The sequence below is a fragment of the Strix aluco genome, chromosome 20 (assembly GCF_031877795.1).
Source record: "Strix aluco isolate bStrAlu1 chromosome 20, bStrAlu1.hap1, whole genome shotgun sequence".
Classification (NCBI taxonomy): Eukaryota; Metazoa; Chordata; class Aves; order Strigiformes; family Strigidae; genus Strix; species Strix aluco.
This window is the reverse complement of record NC_133950.1, coordinates 6,785,167-6,800,666: the sequence shown is the minus strand read 5'-3', so window position 1 is coordinate 6,800,666 and position 15,500 is coordinate 6,785,167. Positions and strand designations below refer to the sequence as shown.

At 42.1% G+C, this 15,500-nt stretch overlaps 1 protein-coding gene across 3 annotated transcripts in view; it reads left to right on the top strand.

Moving 5' to 3' along the window:
* The window catches only part of LOC141932550 (tenascin), a 74,033-nt gene that overhangs the window by 16,913 nt on the left and 41,620 nt on the right, over positions 1-15,500 (top strand). For all 3 annotated transcript variants that reach the window (XM_074846258.1, XM_074846257.1, XM_074846256.1), the window contains exons 2-7: positions 8,336-8,928; positions 9,884-11,197; positions 12,962-13,225; positions 14,081-14,196; positions 14,292-14,448; positions 15,071-15,340. In XM_074846258.1, coding sequence (XP_074702359.1) covers positions 8,466-8,928; positions 9,884-11,197; positions 12,962-13,225; positions 14,081-14,196; positions 14,292-14,448; positions 15,071-15,340 — 2,584 coding nt within the window. In that variant the 5' untranslated portion in view covers positions 8,336-8,465. The remainder of the gene's footprint in view (positions 1-8,335; positions 8,929-9,883; positions 11,198-12,961; positions 13,226-14,080; positions 14,197-14,291; positions 14,449-15,070; positions 15,341-15,500) is intronic.

The following is a 15,500-nucleotide window of genomic DNA, read 5'->3' as shown; positions in this document are numbered from 1 at the left end:
AAGTCTTTAGGACTATGAAACTGGAGGGCACCTCTTGGTTGTTGAGTTCAATATCCTGTTATTGCAGACACCTCATCACATAATTTGTTTTTCACTTCCATTTAATTATTTCATGTTTTTAGCAGTCAGTTTCTCCCAGCTGTATCTCTGCCAGCTGACTTAATTTTTCATTTAATTCATGAGATTTGCTCATTATATTTAATACTTTATTGATCAAAGGTGTTACTGATACTGGAAGAAGACCACCTCTGATCTCTGAACTTTTGCTCTGCTTTGAAAAACAGCCAAACTCATTGTTTAGTTTGGAAAGGTCCTTTCTCTCTCTGAGATCCTGAACAAGGATAGACCTAGAGAGATTTTTCCATGGCTAAGAGTACAAAACTTTTGAAACAAAGTAGTTTATAATGGAATAATCATGCTAATTTAACTCAAAATAGTCACTGTATGACAGAAGGTTTAGTCTCTCATGGGGCTCCTTTTATGCTTATCATTCAGCATTTGCTATAGCTCTTTCACATTTTTATGGGTGTTGGCTTCAGTAGGTTATTTTTCCTTCCCCTTTTGTGGCACTGTCATGCTGATGGCTTTGAAATATGAGCCTTTGCTAAATTCTAAATTGTACACAAAGCAATTAATTAAAATTCCTTCCAAAACAGCCTTGGCAAAGCCCTGTCTATGTGCTTTTCAGCCAAGGTAGAATGGGCGGAGGCTAAAATGAATCCAAATGGTTTTATTTAAAGATGACGTACAGTAGGATCTGCAAACCAGAAACTGTACAGCTTCCCTAAAGTTGAAATGTCGTCTAAGAGCCAAAGCCAACGATGAAAAATTAACTGGAATGAAGAGTTCACACTTCGCTGGGTGATGCTTAATGCAGGACCTCATGGGCTGGATGGGGCAAAAAATATCTTTGTATTTGTTTTAATTGCTATTCTCTGAAACAGTCTGAGGTATAAATCTGATCACAATTCTTGTGATCACCAGGATCTAACGTAGTGTTCATTTTTGGTAATCAAAAATTTGTTTTGTTTTTATTACTAATTCCAGTGACAAGGGCAAAGCCATCAGAGTGTATGACGGATGCATTCTGCACATGATAACTCTAATCTGTGAGAGCTCAGGAATCAATCATGAATTAACTGTGCAAATCAGTTCCCATCTCTGCATTCAAAGTGCCCTTAATTTGTAAGTGTTCTCAGTCCCATGAAGGGGGCTGCTCTTAAATGTGTGGTGCCAGCACTAGATGAAACACAGGTGCCTTCAGGGTGTATCCAGAGCTCTGCGTTGTGGATGCTTACCCACATCAAACACAAACTGCCAGTTTGCCCTTAAATAAAAAGGGTTGAAGTCATAAAGCAGACTCATGAAAAAGAAAGCATGGTATTAGGGTCTGGTACTGTAAGGTGCTGTAAATGCCTTCTGGGAGGTGTTTGTGTTTGAACTACTGTGATGGGACTCAGCAAAGCTGGATCAGCTTTGTCAGTCTTGCAGTGGGTAAAATACTTAGGCCTAAATGCAGAGGCTTCTAGGAGCTCGGGTGTCTCAGTTTTCCACATTTAAAGTGGAGGAAACGACGTTTTATTTGTCCATTATAATTACAAAATCTGTTGCAGAAAAGGGTTTCTGCCACACCTACAGCACACATGGATGCCATGGGGCCCTTGTTCTGGCACTACGGACATCCCTGAATCACTTCTGTAACAGAAAGTGGATTTTAGTACCTATACCACCTTGTATTTTTAGACTTCATAATTCTCTAGTTAAGCAAATGTGTTTTAAAACTTCCTTCCTTGTTGTTTCTTCTCTGCCTCTTTCTCCATGCCTTTGTTCCAGAAGGTACTTTCTCCCTCTTTTCACTATTGTTGGACATCCACAGACAGCAAGATCTTTTTGGTTAATGCTTTTCTTTCCTTTTGACTTCCAGGAATAGGTTCAGTTTGCAAATCTGGAGCAGGGTGGGATGGCAAAGGCTTTCAAATCAGTGCTTTTGCATTTTGCTATTTATAAAAGGGAGGGTGTCACTGAGTCTGGATCCATAGTTGTTTGTGGGTTTTCCAGATGTGGGATTTCTTATACAGAAAACCGTAGAGTATATGCAGGATGCTTTTTCTTCATGAACTGCCCATGGAGGCAGAAGTGAAGTTGGTTGAATATAGATTACAGGTAAGTCTTTACAGTGCAACTTGTAAACTGGATGGATTACACCTTATCACACTGCATTTTATCTGTTAGAAATTTTGGCAATGAGGGAATCACTTTGCTTCTTCTTTGATAGTTATGATCCTCTTTTCCTCTCTTCATGCAGTTGATTTAAGACTTTGAAGAAAATTTGTGAATTAGGAGTATTTTCCTTTGGAGCTTCACATCCTAAGGACCTATTCATATCTGTGGTGTCTAATTGGTGTTGAAACAACTGCAACATTTCTTTGCACACATGTTCTCTGTGAGCTTTGGGGAACACAATGGATTTTCTGAATTACTCTAGATTTGGCTGCCTTAAAATTCTTCTCCTTAGAATGAACACAATGTAAATAAAGAAGAAAAAAAAAAAAAAAAAGGAACAATTTGGCTTTGATCATTTCTGCTGGAGATATTCAGTACTGATGGTTTAGGACTGTTATGAATTTCTGCTCTCCACTGTGATTTAATGTAGTTTGACCTACAGTGAGTGACCCTGCTGATTCCTTTGCCCTGTTGGAATTGAGAATGGAAAGAAAATTATTTTCTGTAGTTATGAATGTATGGAAACAGCAGTGAAAGATGATGAAGTCAGAACTGTTCATGTTTCAGCCTGCCATATCAAAACTTTCAGCCACACCCCAGTCCCTTTCTTTGAGAATATTTCAATTTACCTCATTTGTGTTTGAGAAGATGCCTGGGGCCTCAAGAGTCACGTGCTCTTGGCAAAAGTACATTAGCACTTTTTCTTTAAAAGGTTGCATCTTTTGAAGCCTTGCCTTGTAAAAATGCACTCCAGTAGACAGTTTCAATTTATTAATACTCTGTAATAGCACTGCTTATATTCCTTGTAGAAAATGCACAAATTCCCCATGTCTGCAAGGAGGGAGTATTCCAGGTCGGATCAAATTGTTAACATGGCTCTTTTGTCTGCATGACAATAGATAAAGAGAAGAGCACCATGGTATGATGATGCCAGTGCCTACACATGTGCACTGCTGGATACCCCAGTCTTGAGGGAACAGAAGGCCAGATTATGCCTTGGTGGAAATTCTTGCAACATGAAGTTTCTTCAGTTAACAGATCACAGAAAACTATTTTAGGTTTCGCAATTAATAACTTCGAAATGCACCATTTTGTATTTTCTGTAGAGGGCTATGGCTCTTCTGCAACTGAGGCATCTTCTCTGTCAGAATCCAGCCCACTACTACTTTTATACAGACTTTAACAAGATGTGCTTGAGCCCAATATATGCTGACAATATTTGATCCCCCCCTGCTGTAATGTTGGAAGTATCTGTTTAGGGAATTGTTTCCTTTTTTTCTCTCTTTTTTCCCCTGCCTTTTTAAAGTCTAATTTTCAAGTCATGACTTGCAGAGGGTGTCTGAGCAAATCTAATCAGCCTTCTGCCTCCTTTAAGAAGGACAGCTGAGATACTTTTTAACACCTCCGCTTCTTCATTGCTGCAATCTGTTTTGATTAAAATCACACAGGGTTCTCATTTGCATTTTTATTGCTCCACATACCCACAAATCGTCTCACAACTCTGCCACTCCTGAATTTGCAAAAGAGACTGGAGTGGTACACTAAAACCTTAAACTATGCAAACATTGATTTAGTTTCTCACACCTGCTGGTTTCCAGCAAATATGTCTTTGGGGAAGGAAAATATTCATACATTACCTTTGCTTAGTATTCCCTGGGAGACAGGATTCCTGGGGTTTTTTCAAGATTGATTGAAAATCTCCTATTAAGAAGCAAATTTATAATTAAATTGAAATGTCCTGAAAAAGTTCTGATGTCGGGAGGGGGGCGGGAAGTGGAGGGAATGTCCAAACAAGAAGATAACCCTAACATTTTTTCAACTTTTGACAGCCAGACTATGATGTGCTTTCAGATCCTCAGATGAAAAGGCTGCAGTGGAAACTAAAATTATTCCTTTCCTTTGTGCTACTGGCAGTCCAACTTACTTCTACCACATATTATTAAAAGTATTGCTGGTTAATGATCAGGTTTTTAAGGAGTGTTTTTCTAGAAATGGTCTTTTTTCTTCTCTTTGGACAACGTCTAACTTTCAAAGTTAGTGTTTATACAAGACAAGGAAAATTTTTTTCTTGAATCTCTTTCTGCATCAGCTGGTACTGCATAGATGCCATGATTAGCTTCTCAATTCATTGTCTCTATTCTTTTTAATAGGCCAAAATAATTCTAAAGGTAACAGTAACATGCTTTGATCCAGCCAAGACCAAGGAGTAGAAAGGAGATAGCAAGTTTAGCCTGTGGCTGGGATGAAAAATGTGTATTATCTTCATACCCTTCTGACTTGAATTTGAACCTAACTCTCCTTGCAGAGATTCCAAACTTTCAACACCACTACTGCCACGGTGGCTGAGCCATTGCCAAACGCCCTCTTCCCCAGCCACGTTGATACTGACAGCACATTTATCAGAGAGAGACTGACATCTCTATCCTGGGCACCTAGACCAGTAATTTCAGATATATCACTTGCTAAGTTTATGTGCTCTAAAGAAGATCTTGCACAATTTAAGAAAAAAAAAAGTACTCTTACAATGATAGCTGGTGCATCAGTGTTAGTGATCCAAGGTTTCATCACTCAGCCTGTACCTGCACAAACTGTACTCAGCTGGGTAAGGCTCCCTAAGTGTTCTTGAAAGATGTACACAGCAGGCTGCAGATGACTCTGAGAGATACAGTCTTGGATCTATTTTTTATCTGACGCCAGTACGCAACTCATTAAGTGACGGGACTGCAAAATTCAGTTCTGCAGGAAGTCACTCCTGATCAAGGAAATTCAAGACGTGTGAAAGGCCACAGCACCTTTTGTTATTATTTATATTGTGGTTCTGCCTAAGAAAACAGGAGAGAAGTAAAAGATAGCTCTTGTCCAATGAGGGTGATGGCTGTGCAAAGATGCCAGTGATCATACTGGGAAAAGCACAAGCTCTAGACTTTATTGTTCTGCATGACAAGCAGAATATTTTGCAGACCAACCACATAATTAATGCCAAGATTTCTGAAGCAGTTGTGTTGTAGTCAGGATGGCAGGAAGACATGAGGGGCACAGTTCATTAGGATGGGTAATATTCTGTATTAGACAAACCACTTGTAAGAAATGGACACATTCTTGGTCATAAAAGCCTTTCAACATATCCGAGAGATATGCTACAAACATCACCCAACTCCTTTTATAGGTATTACAGCAAGGTCAAATTCACGATGAGAAGGGTAATCTTCTTTTACAAACCCTTGTTGCAAGACTTTTAGGTGCCTGTAAATAAGCCAGCAGCTAATGTCTGCAGAGAAAATATAGAGAGGATGTCTCCAAGGGGAAGATTTAAAATACAATCTATGTGAACTGTTTTGAAGGTAAGAAGATAAAGAAAAATGAAGGAACAACAGAGCCTGACAGTTGCTGTGGCTTCCATTTCTCTCTAGAATGGCCTGCTCCTGGGTGGTCCATTGTGGTCTGAGCTGTTGTTTAGATATGTTTGAGGAATGGGAGTTGGAGAGAAGGATGTAATCTTTGTTCTTCCAGCCAAAAATATGGCTGATTTATAAATATTTGTATGAAGGTGTCTCATTTTGTAGATCTCAGATCTAGGAGTTGAGCTCAGCTAATCATGCTGGGTCCTTGACAGATCAGATGCGAAACACCTGATCTGAATTAGCTCAGATATCACACTAGGTGTCAAAACACAGAGGTCACAGATCAGACACTGGGGAATGCTTCTTCTAGACCACCACAATGATGTTTCATAAAGTTGAAGACAGTGTCAGCCAAGATACATTAAGTCTTCCAGTATCATCTGCAGGCTGAGAGGTTTGGCTGACTCTAATGCAACGAGCATCCAGTAAAAGTAATAGTGTTCATGTGGCTTTCATCAATAATGAAGGTGACAGTGACTCTTGTCAGAAGCAGGATTTTCATTTTCCAGGCAGAAAAATCACAGTTTATACTGTAATAAAACGATACGTAAACTCACATCAGTCAGCAGAAAAACCACAATAAATTTTCTTGATTTGGGCAAGGCCCATATTCTTGTAGGTTGGGACTTACAAAAGCCATAAGGAAACTGATGCTCAGCTTTCACTAAAATTCAGTGAGAATTGGATGCAGAGCTGCTTCCAGTTTGTTCCATTTTCCATTGGTGATACATCTGTCAAGCAGCCTGTCCCTTAAATAACTGCTTGAGGATTAGGTACCAATTTTACTATATGACCTTGTTTCAGAGAAAAAAGTGTATAGCACATGGAATCTCATTGCATGGAAAGCAATTTGCAAACCATGAGTGGGAGTGCTTGAGAGTAAAATCCCACTTCAAATACTGTCCTGAACATGTTTCATGAACTGGCAGCCAAATTTAGCGATTGACCTGAGTCACAAATGAGACCTGGACCATGTCTGTCTTTGTTATTCTTTATTAGCTACCTTGTGTTCTCTTCTGGTGCAGAGAGGGGTTGCAGGCATACTTGAATAAATGGGGTAAGTGTTAGAAATGGCTTAAAGCTGAATGCTTTTCCATGACAAGAAAAAAGCTTCCACTGCTGCTTGTTTACTTCTGATTTATTCCCCAATAAAAAGGGGTGAAGTTCACTCTTTGTAAGCTTAACATTGTCCATAAAAAAATTAACTTCAGTGAAGTGTCTGATGTATTATTGTCATTCTTTCACAAAAGCAGCTGGGATAGCATGGGGAAAAAATGAACTCTAGACTTTGGGGGAGGCAGAAGAGTGGAAGAAGGTAGTCTCTCATCTGACAAATGAACTATCATCAAAAGAGTGGTGTTTAGAGAATAAATTCCTGTTTCCTCCGTTACTGGCATTTCACTAGTTTACAACTAGTGGAAGCACAGTCACTGACCTAACCATTTAACCAGGCTTTTCTGTGAGTAGAAAGAAAAACAAATGCTAAGATGACGTTTATTAGGTGTGCTTGTTTAGTCAGTCTGTTAGCTGCTTTTGATTCTTACTCTCCATGCTGAAGGGTTGATTCTGCATGGAAGTCAATAGATGTCTTTCAGCTCCCTTGGCTCATATAATTTGAAAGGAGCAAGGTACAGGCTGAGGAGGAAGAGGAAATATTGAAACTAATTGAAAAGAATGAGTTTCAGGAAGAGATAGAACAGCCCATCCAGGTGCTTGTAACCATAAGCAAGCTATCAAATTATAGTTGGTGAAAAATCAGACAGTGGGAAATGTTGCCTGGTGAAAAGGTGTATTGGTTGCTAAAAAGATGTTTTTACACCTGTATTGATGTAAAGCTTTCTTTTTCTTGAAGGATTTAGATGATCAAAGATTTTCTTTTCCTTCTCTTCCTCTCCATTTTGTGTGTGTGTGTGTGTGCACGTGTACTTCTATTGCTGTTTCTTACAGTGTGTCTCCCTTGTTGGAGTCTCATCTTCTGCTGTGTCTCACTACTTCTATGTTAAAATATTGCTTGCTGTGATACAAGCGCTGACACCAGAACCTTCAATCTGCAGTGTTCTCCAGACACCTCCATTTATCTTCATGCTGTAGACAAATCATCAGTATAGTGAAACTTACTATTGGGCTTCAAGCCCTGCAGTTCACATTCCCAAGCAACTGGAGTAATTTAAAGCATATGGAAAAGGGCTGCAATGAGCTTAGTAGTGTTGATACACCTTTTGACAATGCTTTGAGTTTCTTACATGATCCAGCCTTCAGTAGCCTTCAAGCAGTGAACTAATGGGTGAAGGAAATACAGAATTCTAACAGCTGAATCATAACAGAACATATATTTATTTTACCTACATCTGAACGTAGTGTTTTCAGTTGAGATGAGACTCAGCAGGCTTCTTTGCCCTGGTCTTCTGCTTGAAGCAGTTAAACTTACCATACTCCACTATACTTGTTTTAAATTGGAAATAATAGTAGCTTCCTTCACAATTTATGTCTTGTGACATTTTGTTCACAAGCACACTGAGATCCTGAAAAGAAGGTAATGCACTGTTATTATATGTAAGTGCGAGCTCAGCAGCTTGGGTGAAGTGAGATCGTACGTTGAGTAGCACCCCAGCCATGTTCTTTAAGGATGCCAGCATGCATCCAGTGTCACAGGGCTTTTGTTGGGTGGTGTAGCTGCGGTTCATCCCTTACACAGCTCCTTCTTCTTCTAGGAAACAAGTGTGCCAGGAAAAGAAAGGATATCCAACTTGGTTTGAACTGGCTCTCCAATTTCTGCTCCAGATTACAAAGGCCAAACATATATAAGACTCCATTAGCTTTGAAAAGGAACTGAACGCCGCAATGGGACTCGCCACTCGGGTTTTGACCTGTGCAATCTTAGCTTTGCTGTACCAGCACGTCAGTGGTGGACTCATCAATCGAATTATCCGGAAGAAGCGGGCGACTGGGCTAAATGTGACCTTGCCAGAGGAGAATCAGCCTGTGGTTTTTAACCATGTCTACAACATTAAATTGCCTGTTGGCTCCCTTTGCTCTGTGGACCTGGATACAGCAAGTGGTGATGCAGACCTGAAGGCAGAAATTGAGCCCGTCAAGAATTATGAGGAGCATACGGTGAATGAGGAGAACCAGATTGTCTTCACGCACCGTATTAACATTCCCCGCCGGGCTTGTGGCTGTGCAGCTGCCCCAGACATTAAGGATCTGCTGAGCAGACTAGAGGAACTGGAGGGGCTGGTATCCTCCCTGCGGGAGCAGTGTGCCAGCGGGGCTGGATGCTGTCCTAATTCCCAGGCAGTAGAAGGTAAGGCAGACTGGGGAGCTGCTCCCGGAGAAATTCTTGTGCTGGCTGTAGATCTTGTTTAGAGTAGATATTCAAATGTGTTTCAAGAATGAGCAAAAGTCAACCTGTTAAATTTGAAACGTAATCAAAACTGGGAATGTATTTGGCCAGCTTGCAAGATACGTTCATTCACAGTTTTGCACTTTGATGAATCTGTGGGTCAGAAGCCTGCCTGGGCCACTTTGTAGCTGTGGCATTGACCATGTACGGCACTTGGGCAGGGTGACAATCTGTGTCGGAGTTAAGATTAAAACTCACACAGTCCAAGCTCTTGGCTCCACATTTTGTCCCCTTGAGTAAGCTGCCAAAGTAACCATTTTCCTTTCCAAGTTTTCTTTAATAGAGACCAATAAAAATACAGCAGGACATAAGGCAATAGACAAGCACAGATAGTTAGAGAAGGGGAGAAAAAAAGTATCCTTCTGGCTGCTTTTTAAACTGAGGTAAGAGATTGCTCATACAAGAGAGAAAATACAGGTCTTCCCAGTAGTAATCTGTCCCTCTGAACACAGAGTCTGTCTTGCAGTTGATGATACAGCATGCTGCCTGACTTTTTGTGTTCTGGAGTGAATTGGTGAATAATGCTTCATGGTGTATGTCCTAATGAAGCATCAGGAAAGCTGCTCACTCAGTGCGAGAGGGATTTTGAGAAGGGCAGAGGAATCCAGCATGCTCATTTCCCAAGTAGCTGGCAGGGGCTTTTCCCTGGCATTAATGTTAATTAAAGCATTCCTGGTAAACTAAATCTCACTGGAGAAAGGAGGAGGTATTCTCATTTAAAAGATTTGGTGATTCTGGAAATTTTGTCCTGTAGGGAGCTAGGAAAAGCAGACCCCTTTTAGGTCGTGTGTGCCACAGTGGCCTAATGCATCCCAGATCCAAGGGGAGTAACGGGCTTTCTGGATCATTGGTACAGGTCACCTGGACACAACACCCTATTGTAGCGGACACGGCAACTACAGCATCGAGATCTGCGGCTGCATTTGTGAGCCTGGCTGGAAAGGCCCCAACTGCTCTGAACCAGACTGCCCACACAACTGCTTCAATCGGGGCCTCTGTGTCCAGGGCAAATGCATCTGCAACGAAGGCTTCACTGGCACGGACTGCAACCAGGCCACCTGCCCATCTGACTGTAATGACCAAGGCAAGTGCATGGATGGCGTTTGCGTGTGCTTTGAGGGGTACACAGGCACAGACTGCAGTGAAGAGCTCTGCTCCCAGGGCTGTAGTGTGCATGGGAGGTGCGTGAGCGGGCAGTGCGTGTGCCACGAGGGCTTCACCGGCGACGACTGCAGTGAGCCTCTCTGCCCCAACAACTGCCACAACCGCGGGCGCTGTGTGGACAATGAGTGCGTCTGCGACGAGGGTTACACTGGCGAGGACTGCAGTGAGCTTATCTGCCCCAACGACTGCTTCGACCGTGGGCGCTGCGTCAATGGGACCTGCTTCTGCGAGGAGGGCTTCACCGGGGAGGACTGCGGGGAGCTGACCTGCCCTAACAACTGCAACGGCAACGGGCGCTGCGAGAACGGGCTGTGCGTCTGCTACGAGGGCTTCGTGGGGGATGACTGCAGTGAGAAGAGGTGCCCGAACGACTGCCACAACCGTGGGCGCTGCGTGGGCGGGCGCTGCATCTGCCACGAGGGGTACCTGGGTGAGGACTGTGGGGAGCTGCGGTGCCCCAATGACTGTCACAACCGTGGGCGCTGTGTCAATGGGCAGTGTGTGTGCCACGAAGGGTTCATTGGGGAGGACTGTGGAGAGCTGCGGTGCCCCAGTGACTGCAACAACCGCGGGCGCTGTGTCAATGGGCAGTGTGTGTGCCATGAGGGATTCATCGGGGATGACTGCGGCAAGCTACGGTGCCCCAACGATTGCCACAACCGTGGACTCTGTGTCAATGGGCAGTGTGTGTGTGATGAGGGGTACACAGGGGAGGACTGTGGGGAGCTGCGGTGCCCTGAAGACTGCCACAATCGTGGGCGCTGTGTGGAGGGGCGCTGTGAGTGTGACAATGGCTTCACAGGGGAGGACTGCGGTGAGCTGTCCTGTCCCAACGACTGTCACCGGCGTGGGCGCTGCATCGATGGGCGTTGCGTGTGCCATGAGGGCTTCACGGGGGAGGACTGCCGTGAACGGTCCTGCCCCAACGACTGCAACAACGCGGGCCGCTGCATCAATGGACGGTGTGTCTGTGACGATGGTTACATGGGGAATGACTGCTCCGATGGTATGTTGCAATGTCCCTTTTGAACCGCTTCCCTGGGTAATTCCCTGTGTCCATCCAGCAGCCTCGGAGGCTCTGTGAACCTTTACCATAGAGCTGGGCCCTGTTGCCGCTCTTCTCTATCATAGTCCAAACAGCTGAATCAGAGAAGTAACAACACCAGTAGCAAGCTCTTGGCCTCCCTCACTTTTTAGGGCTATATTAGTGTAGTGGTTGCTGGTGACATTTGGTAGTCAGCGAGCCAGCAGGCTGATAATGATAATGAGCAGTGCATTTGTTATCTTCAAGTTTGCTTCCACCACAGTGTCACTGGAGCTGTAGTTAACATTGGCTGGGATTTGTCACCATGACCTTTCAGTTTCTCATAGTACCTCTTGATGTTAAAAAAAAAAGTGTCTGAAAGAAACTGTTGTACTTATGGAGAAGAGGGAGATGTGTCCAGAGTCTTCTTACTAGCAGGATTAGTCAAAAGAATATGGACTAGATTTTGACTAAAGAATAAGGCTTTGCAGGAATGAGATAATGTAGATAATGAGTGTCAGTGAATAAAGAGCCTGGGTATCAAAAGTTTCTTACAGCCAGGTTCTGGTTCCCAATCTCCTGCTGGATGGATAAGAAAGGGGTTTACATTTACAATGCCATCACTATTGTAAGAGCTGAAAATGAAACACTTAGTCCTGACAATATACACTGACAGACCCCAAGGGCTCACTGACTGCTTTGAGGGTAGATCTCTGAGCTGGAGCCCTGGTGGAGGCAGAGAGTGTAGTGGAGGCAAGGTACACACAGAAAATAATGTTGTCCTATCTGAGTGATCTGTATGAGACAACTGTCACGATGGAATTGCCAGATGTTGCAAATATTGCAGTGCAAGCTTTCAGGATTATTACAGGGCCTTGGCTACCTCTCAATTGGCCAAATGGATTTTTCTCACTAAAGTAAAACTTGATTTTATATCTATATATGTGTGTGTGTGTGTGTGTTAGATCTGACAAGAGCTTAGAATAAAATTGTGGAATCAGCTGGAGTGGAAACTTAGCTATAAAGCCACATGCTTAGTTTCCCAGTACCATTGACTCTATGGAAATTGATAGAAAATTTTGGCAGCTAGATAATGACGGGAATTACACTATAAACGAGGTAGTTTTCTTTAGTAGATCCCAGAGGAGAAATTTTGGAACTAAGATCTTTGTAGAGTAATCAAAGAGTACTTTGGCCTTGGGAACATTATAAAAGACAATTAAAACCCTTGAAAAGAAATTCCCATTTTTCATCTCTTCCCTCTGGAAGACTCCTAAGCCATATTTTGTGCTCTTGCTCATGCAGATGTGGAGTAATCTATTGAAAGTATTTACAAAAATAATAATGTTTTATTATACTTCGGAAAATCTGTGCAAACCTCAGGACTTCCAGCTATAAAATCATGTGTTGCTGGCAGTTGAATTAAACATCTGAATCCCTAGGGACCCAGCTATAGCAATCTTGTGCAGTAGCCATGAGAGGAGGAGCTGAAACACAGTCACCCATAGGTTGTGTGCAAGTGTGAGAGTAGAAATTGGCTCGTGACTTTTGGAAATGTCTGTAGTCTTCATCAGCTGAACATTCCTTTCTTCAAGCGGCTAATTTGTGTGACATGTCTTCCCCATTCCCTGTTTGTTAGATGATTCTTATAAACTGCTTCTGGGAAAATGTGAAACTGGGGAAGTCATTATTTTCTGAGCCTTGAAAACTTCTTATAAGTTTGTTTTGTATTTTCCCCCTTCATAGTGTCTCCTCCAACTGAGCTGACTGTGACAGATGTAACAGATAAAACCGTAAATCTGGAATGGAAGCATGAGAATCCTGTCAATGAGTACCTCATCACCTATGTCCCTACCAGCAGTGGTGGCTTAGATATGCAGTTCACTGTGCCAGGAAACCAGACAGCTGCCACTATTCATGAACTGGAGCCGGGTGTAGAATACTTTATCCGTGTCTTTGCAATCCTTAAAAACAAGAAGAGTATTCCAGTCAGTGCCAGGGTAGCAACATGTGAGTTTAATATTCCCTGTATTCATTCTTTTGTCTATTCTGTAGTATGTATTTATTTGCGTCCCTTTTTTGGGGTATTCTTTCTTTCTGATTTTCTATTTTTAATTCATCTTCTGTTCTGGACAAAGACAGCCTTCTGCACTTCCATTTTCTATTCATTTCCAATGCCAATCACTGTGTTAAAAGTACAGTTCACTAGCTCTTCTGCTCTCTGCAGTGCCTCCTAATTAATATCATGGGGTCTTCGTAAATTAAGACCTTTAACTTCTTCATAATAAGGTACATTTTTAAAATTTGGTACTGTTTCCTGAAAAAATATAAGAATGTAGCAGCGTGTAAAAGAGCAATATAAAATCACTTGGATTCAAACTGTTTTGACTAAAATGGATGTTATATTTGCTTTACATCTTCTATGTGTTTTACCACAACTTGCTTTCTATCTGCTTGTCCGTTCACTTGTTGTTCATCTTCCTTTTTGTATTGTGCTCACCACAGTCATATCTAAACGTTCCTGACTCAAAAGATGCTCTTTGACTTCTGCCACTGTGGTCATTTCTAGAGACCTGGGCAGGATCCATCTCACCTAACCTCAAATGTCCCATACTAGGCTTCTTTCAAGAGTGAAAAAAAGAAGAGATTTCTAGGGCGAAATTTGTTTTATTCTAAGGTGACCTCTAAAACAGGTCAGAGGAATGTCTCTCCAAAGATAGAATAAGTGGCTGTGAATAGGGTTTAAACATTTCAGATGCAGATACCTACATGGCAGATATTTATAGCGGTGGAAAGGTGTCCCACCAGCGTCCTATTTATGGGAACTTGTTGCTCATGTAACAGAATCCTTTTTTTCTGTCACAGATCTGCCCGCTCCAGAAGGTCTGAAATTCAAATCTGTTAGAGAAACATCCGTCCAGGTGGAATGGGATCCTCTGAACTTTTCATTTGATGGCTGGGAGCTGGTCTTCCGTAATATGGTAAGAAAGCAGTGTGTCTTGTATAGAGGCCATATATAAGTGAAAGATCCTGGATTTTTTACGTTTATACTAACCGACTGTTCCATGTGTTACAGAAAAAGGATGATAATGGAGATATAACCAGCAGCTTGAAAAGGCCAGAGACATCTTATATGCAGCCAGGTTTGGCACCAGGGCAACAGTATAATGTATCCCTTCATATAGTGAAAAACAATACCAGAGGACCAGGACTATCCAGAGTGATAACCACAAGTAAGCAGAACCTGTATGTGGTGTAGTGCCACCAGTAAAACAGCTGCTGTTTGATGTAGCCTAGGGAGTTCTTAAACAAAGAGAAAGACAAGATCTATACTGTGAATTGATAGGGGGGGGAAAAGGAAGAAGAGGAACTGCTAAAGAAGAATACATGAGGCAAAAATAATTCCTTTCCAAACTATCTGTTTGAAGAGGAAAGGAAATTTATATTTAACTAGAAGGTAACAAGCAGTATGCACTTTTAATCTTTTTCAAAATGTACATCCACAGTAACTAGAATTTCTTTCATCCTGGTGACATTTGTAATAAGAAATTATTTGAAGAAGAGTTTCTGTTGTGCAGATGGAGAACCTCTTAGAGTTCCTGCTTGTCTTTCTTTTGGCAGCTTCTGATGTCAATGAATTCTGATGAATTTGCTTCTGATGAATTGACTCCATTTGGCACTTTCTTCTACAGCTATAGAAAGTAAAAGAAGAAAGTGAATGAAGATAAGCTTCAGTTGGTAGAAGCCATTCATTTTAATTTTGCTCTGAATCAGTGATTAAAAGCAAAAGAAAGTGTATGATTTTTCTGGCAAGATTTCTTTAAAAAAACCACTGTTTTTCTCTTTTTATAACAGAGCTTGATGCCCCTAGCCAGATTGAGGCAAAAGATGTCACAGACACCACAGCTCTTATCACGTGGTCCAAGCCCTTGGCTGAAATTGAAGGCATAGAGCTCACTTATGGCCCCAAGGATGTTCCAGGGGACAGGACAACCATTGACCTCTCTGAAGATGAAAACCAATATTCTATCGGAAACCTGAGGCCACACACAGAGTATGAAGTGATGCTCATCTCTCGTCGAGGTGACATGGAAAGCGACCCCATGAAAGAAGTCTTTGTCACAGGTAAGAGGCTTGGATACCAATCCAAACTTCTGGGAAGGTACTGCAGTCACCATCAATCTTCCTGTGCTCTTTGCATCATGTTGCTTGAATTGATAGTTACTGCATCAATACAGAATCAGCATTGTTACAGAGGTACATGAAAGTAGAGAATGTTTTTCTG